Source organism: Thunnus thynnus, chromosome 10 (assembly GCF_963924715.1).
Source record: "Thunnus thynnus chromosome 10, fThuThy2.1, whole genome shotgun sequence".
Lineage (NCBI taxonomy): Eukaryota > Metazoa > Chordata > Actinopteri > Scombriformes > Scombridae > Thunnus > Thunnus thynnus.
Window position 1 is genome coordinate 5,397,748 of NC_089526.1, and position 18,520 is coordinate 5,416,267.

At 40.1% G+C, this 18,520-nt stretch overlaps 1 protein-coding gene across 2 annotated transcripts; it reads left to right on the forward strand.

Moving 5' to 3' along the window:
* Positions 1–2,677: 2,677 nt before the first annotated feature.
* On the forward strand, positions 2,678–16,256 carry LOC137190870 (cortexin-3). Of its 2 annotated transcripts, none has more exons than XM_067600565.1 (2): positions 2,678–2,984; positions 14,951–16,256. In XM_067600565.1, the coding sequence occupies exon 2, from the start codon at positions 15,027–15,029 to the stop codon at positions 15,276–15,278; it is 252 nt and encodes an 83-aa protein (XP_067456666.1). In that variant the 5' UTR covers positions 2,678–2,984; positions 14,951–15,026; the 3' UTR covers positions 15,279–16,256. The 2 variants fall into 2 exon arrangements, with proteins under 2 accessions (XP_067456666.1, XP_067456665.1); XM_067600564.1 differs by lacking the exon at positions 2,678–2,984 and adding an exon at positions 7,475–8,926.
* Positions 16,257–18,520: the final 2,264 nt, after the last annotated feature.

Sequence of the window (18,520 nt, forward strand, 5' to 3'; positions counted from 1 at the left end):
GTGCCACTGAGTTCATACAGTAGCAATGAAGACGAGCCGCTGAGGGAGAAGAGGTGTCAAGCAAAGTAGCCCATCAGAGGAAAAGCCTTGAGAGGAGCGAGGAAATCAATAATGCCCTGAGCTTTGCTTTTAGTACCCTTGATGGCTGACTTGAGCGTGAGTTTTGTTTGCAAGAGAGTCTGTGGGAGCTCCAGAACTGCAAAAGTTTGTGAAGTGTGCGGTTGACGTGTTTTCTCACACACACAGCGGCCTCATTAGAAAATTTAATTTGAGAACTCTGTAAGCCATGCAGGCAACATGAAAGGCGCGTGTCGCGGGGATAGGGCAAGACCACAGGCTCACAAGAAATTGTCTCATCAGTCCACATATGCGACTCTCGAGCGTTCCCCAGAGTAGAGTGCACTCAAGTTGAATGTGAACTGCCTGCAAGTGTTGGACATACCTTTTTAAATGCAAATTCTGGGTTACATAACTGTTGCATGAGTCTAAGTGATATGGTCAAATTACTTTTCCTAGTTTCTGGAAATTCTTGACAAAAGAGAGCTATGAGCAATTATTCCTGCAGCAGCCTGACATCTGCAAAGGTCTGCCTCTGCCTTCAGTTATTCTTCATCCACCATTTATTTAGCGTTCACGGTCTCGGGATTACTGCTCATATTTGTGATATATCTGTTGCTTGTCAGCACGAGTGTTTTTCATGAAAGATACGTGTTCACTTTTTTAGTGTGTTGTTTCTTTGAAATTGGTTTTATATAAACTGTCGCGAGCAGGCGACATGAAAGGCACCTGTCAGGGGAATAAAGGGAGATTTGGAGAAATATTTTCATTCGTGCATTTCTAGCCCCCATTCTGCAATTGGCTTTTATTTATTATAACAAAGCAAACAAGACTTTTTCTCACCGCAACAGGGATTAGACTGCCAGTCATATTTTTCTTTGAGCTTAAGTAGTGTAAGCACTGTTCGTCATTCTTACATATAGTTAAATTTTCTCTGCACTGATACTGTTTCGCTACTGGCAAAACTCACTTCACTTACGCTGACTTTGCAAATAAAGTGAAACTTTCACTTTCAGTATGAGGAGAATGACACAATCAGGACTCCCTTACTCACTCGTGCATGTATGTGCTGTATATAATTGGTTCCTCGGAACATTTGGAAATGTTTTTTAGATTAATTTCAGACTTTTTCTATGTCTACTGCAAAAATACAACACCAAGAGTATCGAAAACTGAATGAAAAACTACCAAAAGCTGGAATCAAATGTCTATTTTTCACGTAGTTCTGAATTGAAGTCATAATTTTAGCAGTTTTTTAGATCTTTTAAATTCAGGCGGCGTTCTTTTATGGCTGCTTAAGAGACCGTTTGACATTTGAAGTGTTTTCTCTTGTTAAATTGAAATAATGGTTTTGTTGGAAAACATGTACATATTCCTCCGAGTAAGTTATTGAATAAAGAATCATTTTGATGTCAATACTGAAAATCAAGTATCAAATTACGCAGTAATCAGCCACAGCGGGGGAGTGAGCTGAGGAGGTTTAGTGGGATAAATACAACATATTTGTTATGAGTCATATTGTTATATATTTAAAAATCAGTTGGAGATCTGCCCTCGGTATCAGCAGGCATCACTTGTGGACTCTCTGCTTGTCATCTACCTTCCAGGGTTCACATTAAATCAGCGCCCTCTGGGTCCCGGCCTGTTCTCTCTGGTTCTTGAGCCACATTTTTCTGCTGCGTAACACTTCAAATCCTTTGCTGCTTGCTGACTGTCTCTGGTGTCATCCAGTCAGTCAACTCCTCACTTTCCAAGTTGGTTGTTCACCCTGCTTGCTCATTAACCAGCCATTCTGCTCTCTGCTCTCTGCTCAGTCTCTTTCCTTTTGTCAACCGGCTTCTCTGCCTCTCTGCTGCAGTTTTTTTTTTTTTGTTATAAAAGGCTCATCTCAGTCTGCCCTCTGCCTCTCAGATCGCTAACCTTCCCCTAAGCATTCTCCTTCAGTCTCCTTAATCTATTTGTTCTCCAGTGTCCCAGTACTCCAGGTGTCTCTCTGTCGGACCCTGAGCCTGTTTCTCTTTCTGAGCCGTAGTCTCAACTAGTCCATTTGTCCAAACATGAGTCTAAATCTGTCTCACTCTGTCAGGGTCTGAGTTTAAAGTGTGAGCCTGCGTCTTTCTCTCCGTATGAGACTGAACGTGTCTCTGAGTTTGAGTCTGAACCTCTTTCTCTAAACCTGAACAAATCTTTTCTGAGCCTGAATCTTTCTGTCTGAGCCTGAAATTATTTTTCTATCTGAGCCTGAAGTTGTTTCTCTCTGTGAGCTCGAGTCTGAACCTGTTTCTTCTCTGTTCATGGATCAGAATCAGATGCATGTTCAACCTGAGAGTATACCTGCTTGAGTCTTTTCTGTCTCTTTATTTTCAGATTAATTACATGTTTCCCAACCAGAGCCTGTTAGAGCTTATGCCTATGTTTCCTTTTCTTTAACTTTAGCTCCAGTGTGACTCTACTGGTTCTCCATCCAAGTCGGTCTCTATTAGCTCTCTGTCCGACTCTGTCTCCCTTGCTTCTCTTCCCTAGTCTCTTTCTCTTTATGTCCCCTGTAGGCAGCGACCTGATCAGCTGTTGGAATCTGTTCATTATTATTGTGTCTGTTCTGAAATTTTCGTAAACCTTATCCTGCTTCACCTGCCCTGTAGGTGTCCTCTCTGAGCCTCTCTTCTCATTAAATCACCCAATCACCAGCTGAGCCAGCTGCTCCTCATTCATAAACAGAAGGTGCATATATACAGGCCAGTTTTCAGCCAGATTCTCTGTTTCAAAGGTGCTGCAGTCATTCAGCCGTTCCTGTCACCTTTATCTGCCCACCTGTTACCTGCTTGTTATCTGTTTCCTCCCTGACGACTGGATATCTGCCTGACGACTGGCCTTTCTGCCCTCATTGGAAATGTTTGCCTGATTCGACTACCTGCCTGCGGCCAACTGTAAGTTGCTTCTTTTTTTTTTTTTTGACTTGCATTTAAGCATATATGCTGTGTCAGTGTCTGAATTTGGGTCCATTTAACTGAATCTAATGGTTGTTTCAATGTTTGTCAGGTTGGGTATGTTTAGTAATGTGACCTGATTGCCTCATTGTCAACCAGATTATTCACACAGCTCTTAAATATGCTTTAGGTGAGGTTATGACCCTTCGTTCATTTGCTGTGATTGTGCCTCAGACTCTAAAAAGTTCACAGTAGAGAAAGCTGCCAAAATTTAGTCCTAAAGCAGCTGAAAGTGAAGCAGCATCTCTATATATTTTATTTATTTTTGTACTTGTTCTGATGCAGTCAGACACATCATCAGGTTACCGTGTCCTGTGGGTCAAAATCAGGCATCCCAGCCGGGGTCGATCAGTGTGTCTGTACTTAACGGAGTTCACGTCTTGATTCACAGCCATCTTGACACAAGCCAGGTAGGATTTACAAAATAAAAGGATAACTGAACTGCTGAGAGGTATCGAGAGGTGATGAGCAGGTCTGAACCGGCAGCTGCCAAGTTGTTGGCATCGTATCATGCAGCATGTGTTGGCTGTGAGTTTTGGCACTGTACTCTTTTTTTTTTTTTTTTTTTTTCTCCTCCAGGCTGCTAAGATGACAATTTGCATGATGTTTGTGTGTATTAAGGTTACTGATGCCCCTATCAGCCTTGTTGGCCAGATAAATATGTATAAGGATCTGATTTTACTCCACTAGTGTCAAACTGGGCTATATTTGTTTGAAAAGTGAAATATACCCGTTATAATTTCTCAGAGCCTAATGTGATGTCTTCTAATGTCAGTTATATCAGTTTACTATCATATATATGTTAAAGAAAAGCTGCAGATTTTCACATTTGAGAAGCTGGAACCAGTAAACAACGGCTGAAATGATTATTCAATCATCAAAAAAGTTACTAATTCATTTTCTTTTGATAATCTAATCAATTAATTTCATTTATTTTAATTTCAGTTGAGAGTTTTAGCATCACATGATGGTCTAAATGTTGAATTTCCTTTCACCTCAAGGGAAATAAACTGAATCCTTGTCATTTTCAGGAATAATTTTCTAAATATTTAATCATTCATTGCATAAATATCTGCTTTCAGCTGCTCTGATTCAAAAGAATTTGGTTTCCCTATCAGCATGTGAAAGCTCATTATGATTTAAGCTAAATATATATGTGTTTATGACCATTATGTTGTGGGAGCATCAGCTGGGAGTTCATATAAATTTCTCTGCCACCTGTAAAAAATCAGTATCAGTTTCTCTCTCATCCACTTCCTCCGGTTCGTCTGTATAGCTCCGTCCAAATATTTAGCAGTCAAACAAAGGAAATTTGATTTCTAGCCAAAGGAAGGATTTGTGTTTACAAGGTCAGGTAGAGCTCCTCTGCAAGATTTCACTTCTGGAGGACTTGACAGGAGAGAGCAGAGAGGATGCTCACCCTGCAGGGGCTGCGAGATGAGCTGGACCTGCCTCGGCCTTCGGTGACTAATGCATGAGGAGACCAAAGACTAAAAATCCACTGAACTGAAAACCTTCCTCAATATTTGACTCATCTGAATGATTCAACCGAACATTTACAAAAAGATGTTTTTAAGTTGTGTAGTTTAGCAGGTGCAGATTGTAGTGATGCAGTGCAGTCAGCTGTTAGTACTGCCGGTATGCAGCACCGTGCAGCAGATGTTATGATGCTGTTTTCCATTAAAATAAATTCTATCTGGGAAGACATTAATTTCTCCCTCCATGACTTAAATTTATTTATGGGCATCTCTGGGAGGATAGACCGAAGGTTAGGGAGACACCTGCAGGGTTTGTTTGTAAGGAGTAAACATGCAAAGTGAAATCTGTCTGTTTACTTGTAATTTATTTATTAAAGTGAGCATCCTTTGAGGTGACTTGCCTCAGAATTTTTGTAGTTTCAGCTGAGTGAATGAGCTTCTGCACGTGTGTCTTCTTATTTTATGTGTTTCCATTGTAATGTTTGATGTTGACGTTGCAGCAGCTCCCTGAATCCGAGACTGTTTTATCCTACGGGAGACAATAAAGGTAACCTTGAAAAACTGTCAGCTGTCATCATGATTCTCTGTCTGTGGGAATATCTTTTGAATTCCCGTTGGTCACCATAGAGCCACCTCAGATGATCTGATCCATCTTTATCTGTCTAATATAAGTCTTCTCGAGAAGACTCCTATGATTTGTCCGCCCCAGATTAATTATTTAAGACAGAACCCCAACAGGTCCTCTAGTTCAAGCACTTCTAATATGTGTCTTCACCTCATCATCAGACGCTATGACAGTTTTTAAGCATGTTTGAATTTCTCATAGCCAAAAACAGAATGTGCCTGTAGTTGAAGCACCTCGGAGACAGAAGAAAAGCAGCGTCCAGTGACACACACACAGGGCCAAATTAAAACAGCGCAGCACACAGCCACTGATTATATTATTACTACAGAAGTCATCAAACAAGCTTCATTGGATTTATTTATCTAATTCTGACAAAGAATCATTAGTTTATGTCTTTTATAAGTATGTTTCTCTCTGGATTTGAGTGGTGAGTTTACGTTGTGTCTCATATTAAGATGATATTAATCTCATCTTTGCTATTTTTACACCTGCTCTTTTGTTTGATGTGCACGTGCAAAACAATCTGATGGGAGAATATGATTCATCTCAGTGGAGTAATCTTGTAATCAGTAAACCTCATCTGAGATAGGTTGTGTAGTTTGTGGATCCTCGTCGTGTGAACATGACAACAGTCTGGGACTGAAAGCAGCACAACAGCTCTGAGCTTTAGACTGACATGAGGAAATAAGTATTGTGTTTATTTATCGGGACAGTGTGCAGTTTTTTGTACCAGATTTAGCTTCAAGCTAATTTTCATCTGCAGTCCCTTACAGTTAAAACATATATCAGCACAATAACAAACAGTACAAAGCAAAAAACACACAGAACACATTATACAAAATACAAAGCTACACATAATGAAATATCACATACACTCACAATGTCAACTAGAAAATTAATAAAAATATGAAATCGTAAAGTGATTAACTTAACATTAAGTGTCCGTTTTGAGACAAAGAAATACTGTTTCACTGATTTGTTGCAGATATTTCACATCTTTCTCCTAAATGATTAACAATCTAAAAGTAAAATGAATCCTTACAGTTTTTAAACTAAGTTTGAATCAAATCTGATTATACAAGATTCAGCAAACCAGCCAGTGTTTATATGCAGACCAATCAAACTGTTGCTTTGTTTTTCCAGTAGTCAGTCACAGGTGCAGCGCAGGGCAAGAGACAAAGACTTTCAGTAAAGCCACTTGAATCAGTGCTCATTGAGTTTAGTTCTGTAATGATGCATAGATCTGTTCCAGCAACCTCAGAATCAACGTTATTGGCAGAGCGTGTTTGGACACAGATGGAATTTGTCTCCAGTTTCTAGTGGCTCTCGGTGTACTTGCATACAAATGTAGGAAGATACACAAACAGATAAAACAGCAAGCTAAACAGAGATAAGCACACGTAAACATACAGCAAGTTATGTACAGGCAAGTAGGTGAAAGAAGAAGACAATATATACAGAATGCATATACTTTACATATATATATATATGTGTATAAACAATGATGGACTATAACGTACAACATCTACATACAAACTGTCACTGTAATCTGGTGAAACTGTGCAAAAGTAGAGTCTTAATTTTTTCTCTGATCTTTGTCTTCTGAAGCATGAGCTGAGGACCGGGAGACTGACACAGCAGCAGCAAGAACCAATCGGCTACAGCTGCTGTCATAGCCGTCCAATCGGCAACTCCACAGCCAGGCTTTCATAACCATGTTGTGTACAGTGTATTTTATATATATATATATGTGTGTGTGTGTTTCTATACTGAGAGTGTGAGATACATTATTAAAGCAGCTTGTTCGGTACAATTCCAGCTTTATGTTCAGTGTAAAAATGTTTACGGACAAAATGGTACAAATTAGGTCATGAATTATTAGAGTTTCCTGATGAGGTAACAGGCGCTCGCATGCTTATCTAAAAAGGGAAATTATAACCTTAAACAGGGTTTCTTAAACTTTTCTGACCTTATTTATAGGGTCAGAAATTCTCATTAATGCAGCTATTAAAGACATGTCAAGTTGTTGTGTGAAGCGGAGGATGGCATATGGTATTTTAGTGTAATTTAAGTAAATAAAAAAATAATGAACGATGACCCCGAAGTTGTCAAACACTGACCTATAACAGATAAACATAATGAGAGATGGTTTTTTGTGTTTACACTCCTCTTGAGAACTGTCAAGTCACAGTTACAAGATCACAACATCCAAAATCACTAATTTTGTACTTTAAAAACACCTTTTCTTATTAACTTAAGGGTGAAATATGCATGTAACAAGAATATTTAAGGAGTAAAATGACAGAATTTACTTTAATTTACTGCTCTTATATTAATGATTATGGGTTTAATGTTTGACTAACTTAAGGGGCTTGAGTTAAAAGGAATAGACTGACATCTCATCTGGAAATATGCTTATTCAGATGAGATCTGTCCCATTATATTCGTCTGGTAAATATGAAGCTACAGCCAAAAGATTCTCATCCTCATTCTCATCTAACTCTTGGTAGAAAAAAAAAAAAAGCAAATAAGCATATTAAAATGTCAGACTATTCCTTTAAGGGTTTAACGCCTGACTGAACCCAAGGGGACCAGCACTAGGGGACTCTTAGTTTACATAAAGGGCTGTGTACATAGATAAAGAGATGACTGAAGTTAAACCCTTAAATAGACATCCTCTTCTCCTGCAGTTGAGCCTTTTATTCTATTCAGTCGCCCTCAGACTTATATAACCTGTAAAGGTGGGAAACCGCTTATCAAAGGGAGAAAAAAAAAAAAAACAGTAATCTTGAGTTTCAGTGGATTTAGTGCATCTGTCACCAGCTGCAGTTCTCACTAATCTCCACCAGGTGGCGATGCAGCCCAGCATTTGGGATGCTGACAGTCGACTGAGGACATTATGTAACCTCAGATTTCCCTGCACAGTCACTCTCTGACCCCTTCATGGACCGTCACGTCCTCTCAGAGCTCTGGGGAGGGATTTTGTCTGTCAGAATGAGACGGCAAAGACTCCACAGCATGTCACTAAAAAATTCAAGGGACGAGCGTTTCTGCTTGAGATGCCCATCACACCGTAAGCCCCAAATTGTTGCTGCCCACATCCAGCCTGAGTTTACTCAACTACAAGTCTGCAGCAAAGTCTGCAGTGATTTCCCACCGGGTGGGTGTATCTCTGCTGGGTGTCATCTCTTATTAAAATGCGTAGTTTCTGCAGAATATGCCAACATGTAAACATTATAACAAAGTGTCCTCATAACGACCACAATAAGTCACTATAAACTCACATTTTGACCTCCTCTGATGCACTTTTTGAATTATTATGTTTATGTGTTTCTTTTTTTTTCACCATATTTGTGATTATGACTCAATTTGCAAAGAGCATATGAGTGCCACACCTTTCCCTCATCCGCCTGCAATATATAGCCTACCTGGAGGATTGCTATGGCAACAGGTTGCCAGTAGCGACGGGGTACCACTACATCCCTGCCTGTGTGTGTGTGTGTCTGCGGGGATGAGCGGCGCGTCAGGACGAGCAGCAAAAAAAAGAAAGAGAGAAAACAAGCGAGCAGCAGAGGGTGAGGTCTGCCCGGCTCAGCAAAGACAAAAACACATCACTGCGAGGCTTTTTCTGTCATGAAGTGAGGAGCCCTGCGGTCTGCGAGGACGCGTCTGTTCGCTGTTTGTTTTCTGTGTAAAGAGCCTGAAAACACAATCGTCGGATCTACCGGAATGGAGAGCTGCTGGCGCTGACGGTTCCCGAGCTCCCCTGATAACAACAGGTTAGTGTTTACAGACTCGGTCACTTTCACCTGCAGCTGATGCGCACACGACAAATATTCATATTTAGCAAGGGGGGGAAGCTTTTTTCTGAAATGCGTTTATTTCATATTTTGACTTTTGTGCGGGAAAGGTGTGAAATGTGACCGGAGAAGAGAAAGATTGTCTTTGGACGCGTTTTGACGCATCCACGTGTGCAGCCAGGAGTCCAGCTGTGGCTCATAGACCGGCTCATTAGTATGTAAAGCTGATAATGTGCAACCGGTTAATTAAAAGACATGAACAGCTGAGACAGTTTCAGATAAAATAGGTTCATTTTAAATGGCGGCTCATCATTTTTTTTTTTGCATTGTTGTTGAGCATTCCTGCGTTGAAACTGCGGGTGTGTCTGCATTTGGATGGACCAGGAAAAATAAATTAATTAAAGCAGTATCAGGATTCATATTCAGATCACCACACTTTTGCATTCATAATTTATTACATGCATACTTATGCATATACTAATCTAGATGGCTCACGTTTTAAGTTTTGTCACTCCCTCTTTTATCTTTTTTCCTTTCTGAAAAATATGTTTATATGAAACTAGACATCTATAATGTATATTTTTACTATAAAACATATATACATAATATAAAATATTTTTCACAAATACATATTTTAGTGTGAAAAATGTAATTTGTTATAGTAAAATTGCATTTTTTAAAATCATGTTCAAATTCTTGTTTCACTGGGTTCACTAGGGCTGGGAAAGTGTGTGTTTGTTTGTTTGTGTTTTAGAGATGCAACAACGACTGTTTTAATAATGGATTAATCTACCAATTATATTTTTGACTAATCAATTATTCATGTGGTTCCTAAAATGTCAGTAAATTGTGAAAAATGTCCATCCCAAGTTCCCAGAGGCCATGATTAATCTTCAAAATGTCTTGTTTTGTCCGACCATAGTCCGAAACGCAAATATAATCGGCTTTTATGATCATAAAGGAGAATGAAAACCACAAAATGTTCATATTTGGGAAGCACGGACCAGTTGATAATCGATTAATTGATTAATCGTTGCAGCTCTGGCTCTGTGCGTGTATGTGTGTGTTTGTGTCGGCTTATAATTCAAAGTATTGTATCATAATGTACTTGCACAATCCATCAGTGGCTCTTCTACAAGCTGCTGTACAGTAACAATATGAGACATTTTATATAGTGTAATGATTGACAACATGCTGAAAAATAAAGTCCAATCACTTCCCTAAGCCATTTTATTTCACCTCCTCTAATGCCTTTTGAATTCTCCATTAGTCATAATCAACACACACACCCACACACACCCACACACTCTCACACCCACACACACACACACACACACCTAGCTTGCAGGGTCGATCAACTTTTCAATGCAATGTAATTGGTTTCATTTCTAAATTTGGCTTGATGTCCTCGTCGCTCTCACTTCCTTGTCGGTTTTAATCTCAGCGCCTGGCATCGTTTCATCTCCTCTCCTCACCGAGGCAACCGTCACTGATGCTGCACAGTTGGACCCAAAATAACTTATACTGTACAGTGTTGGTCAGATGCTAAAATCAGATATCTGCTTCTCTGTCATCTGAAGGCGATTGCAGGGCTGCGGAATTCATTATTTTTCCCTGAAATGTAGCTGCTGATGAGCGCCGTAGATGGAAAGAAAGACAGAAAGCAGCTTCATATTTTCATTATTCGATCTGCTGTTGGAATGGAAAGCAGATTCTGTGCTAAAGTTGTCAAGGGAAGCTTAAATGTTTAGTTTATCTCTGTGCAAGACTGTCAGAAAAAGCTCTAAACTCTGAGCACTTAGTCATGGAGCTGCTGCTGATGTAAATGTTGGGAGTCTTTGAAGTGTATTACATAAGCCGCAAGCAAATAGCAGAGTGATTTCTGGCCTAAAGTGTTAATACTCAGTAACCTCCCCGTGTCATTGGAGGACAAGAAGACGAGATTATGATTTGACAGTAAACGCTGATGAGAAACCGGCGCACAAAGAAAAACAGCCTCCTTCGTCGTCATTTTTCACCGCAAGGGCAATGAATCACCGCTGTGAAATATCATTTTTGAGTTTTAAGTGTGATGGATTACAGGCCGCTGATCAGTGAGGCAGGGCTGAAGGCTGCTCTCTCAGTCTCTCTCCTGAGAGTTGCCTACAGAGATTTTTTTTTTTTTTTTTTTTTTAGGCAGAGAGAGAGAGAGAGACAGCTCGCCTGCCCGTCTTGTCACTTGGAGCCATCTCATAACACATACACCACCCCTCCCGAGTGATATTGTCAGTCTCTGTGACGGCTCTTCATGCTTATTGAAGCGTAACCAAAGGACACAAAATGGAAAAAAAAAAAGATTGGAGTTCGGGCTAAGCAAACATTTCTCAGAGGTGATTGATAATCTGGTAATTATCTAATTGCTCTGGAAATGAATGGACGGAGAAGAAGAGGCGGTTTATCGAGTAAAGCGAGGACACGAGATGCGACCTGGGCTTTGTTTTTTATAGTTTGGGCTCCTTTTTGGTTATAAGATATGATTATTATACTCACAAACACACAACTTCTAAGATGATGCAGCAGCAACTACAAGCAACACTATCAATCAGCCAATCAGAGTTGTGAATGATTTTTAAATATCCATTTAGAAGTAAAAACACAACCTTCTTTCTCTGTAAATGTGTATTTTGAGTTTACAGAGCTACTCTCCGGTTCAACCTTTGACCTTCTGTACTTAATTGCAAATTGTGCTTTATTTACATTTTTCAACGCCGATGACTATTGTAAAAACAATCAGGAGCATTCACCTTAATTTAACTTCCAGTTAATTTGGGTAATCTGAAGGGTTGAGAGAAGATTAACAGGATAGGAAAGCAGGAAAAAACTAATTACGTTCCTCTAATCTTTGCTTCGTTTTCTTGTGAGTTACTGGGTTCATTTTAGTATTTCAAACGTTTTAAACAAACTATTCAGATGAAAGAAATTCCTCTTGGTTGAACTGGTCAGAACAAGGGGTCACAAATAGACGTATCTTCATTTTAACAGATCATAAACCAAAAACTTTGGGAACCGTTGATTGCATCTGACTGCTGCCGTTGCTCCCTCTGATAGATTTTGTTGTAGCAATGTAACCATATCCTCACAACTCTGAATTAAGTTAGTGAATAGATTAGGATTGATGTCCTCAACTACAAAAATAACACATGAAAAAAGAAAGTCCTTGAAGTTAAGCGAGAAAAACAACCTAAGATGTTGGAGCAATCTCACATATCTACGGTTTAATATAAAGGATTCTTGAGTGCGGTGCTTCTGTGCTGTAAAGATGAAGACAAATTCTGAGACTGGTTCGCAGTAATCATTCAGTGAGAGTTTCCTCAGCAGGAGAAACAACATCAAACGATGAACGGTCCTGCTGGCTGTTTTTGGATTAATGAATTTACCCCCACTCTGTGTTTAGAACAGACGACCCAACCGTCTTCTCTTCTATTTTTTGCCAGAACAAATGATGCACACAGAACGCTGCAAGCTGTTCTTCCTGTTCAATCTCTATTTTGGTGGGGGGGAAAAAGTCATGTTTGTTTTTTTGTTTTGTTTTTTTTCATGAGAACATTCTGTATCCGACTAAACCTGACTAACAAACTAACATAACTCAGTTTAAATAAGCTTTCTGAACTAGTTGAACCCCCAGAATCCACCTGCAGCCTCTGAATCTACGTCGGGGGAAATACATTTTTGTCGCTCCCCCGACCTCTGTTGTGCCGAGCTTGTTGTGTTAATCGTGGAAGTGACGAGGTCAGAGCATAGAGACTAAAATGGCGTACGGACAACATTGCAGGATCTGCATGGTATGAGCTGTGAACTGAACCGAAGTTGATGGATTTAGAGGGGTTTTTTTATGCCTTTTGACCACTGTGACCAGTGGCAAACCGGCAGTTCGAGTACAAGGCTATTTCACATCTGCCCGAAGCTAGATTAAGCTGCCAGTGGAAAATTGAGCTGCTGGGCCTCTATTAACCCCCCGACTCCCAACTCTTTGTATGGATTAAAAGATAAGGCTGGTGTTATTCTTTATTTCTCTTATTGTCAAAAAATCCCATGAAAAGACACAAACCAACAATGTATTCGTCCATCTCTCTATAATTTCTGACTCCTCCAGCCTGTTTGTAGCACTCAGCCTGTTTGTAGCACTCAGCCTTAAGCTTATTTCTTCCGACAGACATAGAGATCTTTAATGACTGCTTGTTTCGTTTCATTTTTTTTAAAAAAGGACAATTAATTTCCTAAATTAGCTGGCCACTCCAGTTTCTAGCAAACGTTACTCAAACAGGAGTAAATAGGACATTTGTTGGGGACTATTTTCATCTGCGGATTAACACTGATTTTGTGGACAATTGTTTATGGAATTGAGTCAAAATAAACTACAGTTTTATGTGTGTGCTCATGTGAAGAAGGAAGGAAGGCTTATTAATGTGTTTTTAATATTTTTAGACAAAACGGAGACACACATGATTAGATTTGTCAGTTTCTTGTTGTTCTGGGTCTTTTCATGGGGTTTTTTGACAGTAAGACAAATATGGAACATCACCAGCTTTATCCTTTAAACACTAATTAATTTAGGAATATGTGTCATGTAAGCATAAACTAGATTTTTTACACAGACCCCCCCTGTAGCGACTACTTTTCAAAAAAGGCCGCTAAGAGACTCAGTAGGCTCCTATATGTGACACGTCCATACAAAACCATCCCGAAGTCCAGATGATGTTTACTGATGTTTTATTGAAAAAATAAACAAAAATAAATAAAAAAGAGTCTGACAAGCAGCTGTTGCACAAAAAATACACATGCAAATACAAATGCAATCTGACTGTGAAAATAAAGTGATGAACAGATGATGGTAATGATAGTAACGATGGTGACGGTCATCAGAGCTCTACCAACTCCCTTTGTCCAAAAAACTCCCGCCACCACCTAAGTGAACTGGTTAAATAATAGGAAACCACACCCATGTGTCAAGCAACGTAAGTGACGCGATACGTGATGCTCACGTCAATATATAAACAGAAATAACAACATATTTTGGCTCCTACACCCCCTATAAGACAGAGCCTCACCATATCACTTGATACTGGACTGTAGTGATGTGTCTTTCTAAACAATTCAAGTCAATTTTTATTTGTAAAGCCCGATATCACAAATCACAAATTTGCCTTAAAAGGAGGCTTTACAGTCTGTACAGCAATACAACATCCTCTGTCTTTAGATCCTCGATTCGAAATAAGGAAATATTCCCTAAAAAACCCTTTAATGGGGAAAAAATGGGAGAGCAACAGAGTAGGGATCCCTCTTCCAGGATGGATAGACATGATATAAATGTGTGTACAGACCCGGTAGCACAATTACAGCAGTACAGCACGGACGAACGATTTGTCCACTTTACACACAGCCTTCATAAATCTGCTGTAAATCTGTGTCCAACCTGTTCACATCATTTATATAACCTTGTCTTAGAGGAGATATTAATTCATCATTGTGCATTATAATACACACTTACATAAATGTTGCCACTCAATTAAAATTCCTGGTTCCATATTAACACTATTTCTAGGAGACAGGGGGTTGGAAATGTTCAAATAACAAGCTGTGGTTTAATGAAGCAGTGAAGCCAGTGATGTATCTACCTCCAGAGTAGTGTTGCCTCCAATAAATGTTGTATAACTCCACAGTGCCAATTCAAACCCTCTGAGCTTCTGAAAATTCAAGGCCAAAGACGTCCCTTGAGTCTTCTTTACTCACAGAGCGAGCTTTTCGCCTGTTCGCCTATGAGTTCCAAAAATAAACTGATCTGAGAGCCTCTCATTTCTGGTTTGAGACACATTTTGTTTTATTCTTATCTTCTGTTTTTTTAAGATGTTTAGATTTTCTTTTCTTCTGTTCCTACAATTAAGTTGATAGATTGGTTTGCTGCTTCATCTGTCAAATCGTACAGAGGACAGGATCTATAATCCATCTGTCTGGATTCTCACACAGGTCTGTCTACTCAGCCCATCTTCCCCTCCAAAATCTTTAAGCAACCGTCAAAGAGCTGGAGCCGAGACGATCAAGCATGGATGTGCCCAGGATGGCTGAGGGCCTCTTCAGCAGCACGTTGTCCTCGTCGGGCGGCGGCCATCATGTGCCTTCCTACCTGACGTTGGAACAGAAGGCCGCCTTCGTGTTCGTGCTGCTGCTGTTCATATTCCTGGCCCTGCTCATTGTGCGCTGTTTCCGCATCCTGCTGGACCCGTACCGCAGTATGCCCTCATCCAACTGGACAGACCACACCGAGAAGGACACGTTTGATTACCGCATCGTCTAAGCGGTCCTGTGGGCGCAGAAATGAGAGAAAAAAATAAATAGATAAATAAAAAAAGACTGATTTGATGCTTAAAAAGAGTACTTTTGCCCCCTCTAAGACCAAATGACTGCTGATTCACCAGGAAAAACAGCTTTCAGGAAGTCTTCTGAAAGTTCAGACTGAAAAGAATTTCGACGGCGGATTATCGTCGTCGTAACGAGCACTTAACCAGAGTTCAACAGCTTCTCCCTGCCAAATCAGACAAATTCTCAAGACAAACGGGACTATTCTATGAAGATTATACTGTATATCAAACCACAAACTACCACGACCCTGAGTCCAAGTGACGCACCGGATCACCCATAACTCCCTTCCCCCCGCCATCAGTTCTCTTGTGGACTACCTCGTTCCTCCTCCATCTCATGTGTGGAAGACTCAGTATATTCTCACATCTCCACAGGGTCAAATATCTTTTGAGATCCAAGCCAGTTGGAAAATTAACAAGTGTTTACATTTTATCATGTTTACGTCCTTTAGAGTTTTATCGATAATGTAGACAATCAGTGTTTAAAATAGTCGAAGAAAAAACAATTTCCTGAGTAAATAGTCGGAGGTCGTTAAGGGTCTTTCGGTTTATTTTATTTTAAATTTGTGGACATACATGAGAGGTCCAAAAGACTTTGTATGATTGATATGATTCAGGCGATGAGGAATTTAATGCCTTATGTCTTTGTAAGATATATTTGTGGTGGTCGTTACCTTCTAGATAATTAGGCGAGACCGTAAAAAAGACTGGTATCAAGGTCATAAAGCAGGTTTAATAATCACAAAGAAGGAAACTGTGGTGGAAAAGTTCTCCCTTTAAAGTTTTTGGAGAGGTCTGAATGGATAGATGCCAGCAGTGAGCTAACTGTAACTGTTGTGTGTGCGATTTAAAAAAAAAAAAAAAAAAGTATTTGTCCTCTCAGTCATGGAGGGGTCTTCGGTGTCCATGTCTTAGATGTCAACAACCAAAAGAGGTATTGAAGAAAAAAAATGTTTACTGTGCTGTACCGTGTGCCTAATTTGGGAACAAAAAAAAAGTTTAGATTGATGTTTTAGGAAAAAGAAAGAAAATGGGTTCATATTTTTGTCTTAAATGTAGTTTTTTTCGGTGTAGTGCCCATTTAAAGAGATGAAACTTAACAGCATTTTACTGCCTGCAGTTGGTATATTGACAGTTGGTATGCCAGATCTGCAGTGTTGATAATGAAGATGATGCTTTTTTCACATCGAACCCTTTACGAACTGATGTTGTGGCTCTTTCGTTGGGCAACTTTTTCAACTGTGCGCCTTATAGTGTAGATTGTTTACAGTATCGTAGGTAGTGGAGACACTGGGAATCAGCCAGTCACTGATGCAACGGTGTCTTTGCACTTCACGGAGATGTCATTCAACCTGCTAAAAAGAAGAAATAAAAACGTTCCCTGCTTTCATTCCTGCCGGGACAGGAAGTGAACTCTGATCCTTTCGACGACGTGTGATGTTCTTGTGATCTGCTGTGGCCTTTTCCTACCTATCGCAGATGTTGCGATGTTGTGCTGAGGTGATGTGTTTTCATTTTTTTTTTGTTTTGTTTTTTCGGCATGTACCTCTCGCAGAGTATCCTCTCCATGCATGATAAATGGTGAAGTGCTTTAATCCTGGTGTTGTAGCTGTGGGTCAGTTGCTCAAGCAGCTATTTCCTGTCTGTACTGGAGCCTTTTTTGTTTCGATCTGTTTGACGCCCGCAGCCGCCGTTGTTTTTTGTAATAAAAATGATCAGAGTGTACAACTTCCTTTTTTTAATGTGTTTTATTTAATTAGGTTCATCCACCGGGCAGTAAAAGTGGCAGGTGTTAAGGACAAACAAAAAAAAATGGATTCTTCCAAACCACCCTGCCCTTTTCAAGGCGGCCGTATGCGCCCGAGGCCCAACGCATTCTTTTTCACATTTTATCAGCGGCTGGCAGCGGTAGCCAGCAGGTGTCTCAATTGGTTTTCTGTGAACCCAGACACTTTGTCTGGCTACAAACACACACACAAACACACACACACTAGTCTCCAGGCCCAGGCTGCTCTTTGAGCCGAAACCCTCCAGAACACCACACAGAATAACAATCTTCCTCTCTGACATCAACACTGAATATGTTGATATGCAATCATCTGCTGCACACTTCTCCCCTCCGAAAAAAACCCCCAAATTATTTCTCACACTGAAGCAAGACGTGAATGGCTCGACCTGTGAATTCGGTTTGCAAGTAAATAGCTGCATTTGTTGTGTGTGTGTGTGTGTGCGTGTTACTTAATAATTCCGCTGATATCACACATCCACGGGTTTTTTTGTGGAGGGCCGGGGAGCTGAAGTGGATCAGAATTTTAAATGCGAGCTGATCCCACAGAGGAGAAATGTGCAGTCTCTGCTTTTTGGATTATTATATAAGAGACAGCCTACGTCTTTATTGAAGCCTTTTCACTGTTTGTTCATTTTTTTAAAAGTCAAAATAGTGATGCGGATGCCATCCTCGGCTGATTATGACTATAATGTGAAAGCAGAGCTAAACGTGCACCGTTCGTTCACACAGAAACTTCTAACACAATGCATGCTGGCAGGAGGAGGAAGCCGGTTTGTTACACAAGCTGCAGTAAGTGGTGAAAACGATCTGCAGGGATGTAGGAAACACATCTGAGGAGCAATTAGATATCCATCATTTGAAAAGAAATAACACCTGACCTTAAACGGTTATCAGACGTCCTCCACTTATCCAAAAACACTTTTCTTTTTGTGCAAGTATCACCCGAGGGCTTTTAAATTGTGATCATTTTGCAATATCCAAAATAGAAACAACTAATTTTGGAATGAAAGCCTTCATTTTCTGTCACTGAAATCTCATTAGTTCATGCCAAACAAAGATTATAATCCAATCTAAACACGCCCTTACACAGCTAGTGGGAGCGGCAACAGGGGGAACATTAACCATTGTGGATCAATATCACAGTCATGCTTTATGCAACATGACTCATATTAAAGAAAGCCACCAATAATTGAATTATTTTCATTCTCTGCTCGGCACGCTCAGACGCCTTATGCTGAATTTATTCCCTTCCCAAACGCCCCATTTCACTATTCAGCCTTCAGTTAATTTAATGGTCTCTGAACAGGTTGGAAGGGACTTTTCCCCTGTGAGTGTGAGTAGCTGCGCAGAGGACAAAAAAGAAGGAGCTACTGATATTGCATAATTGAT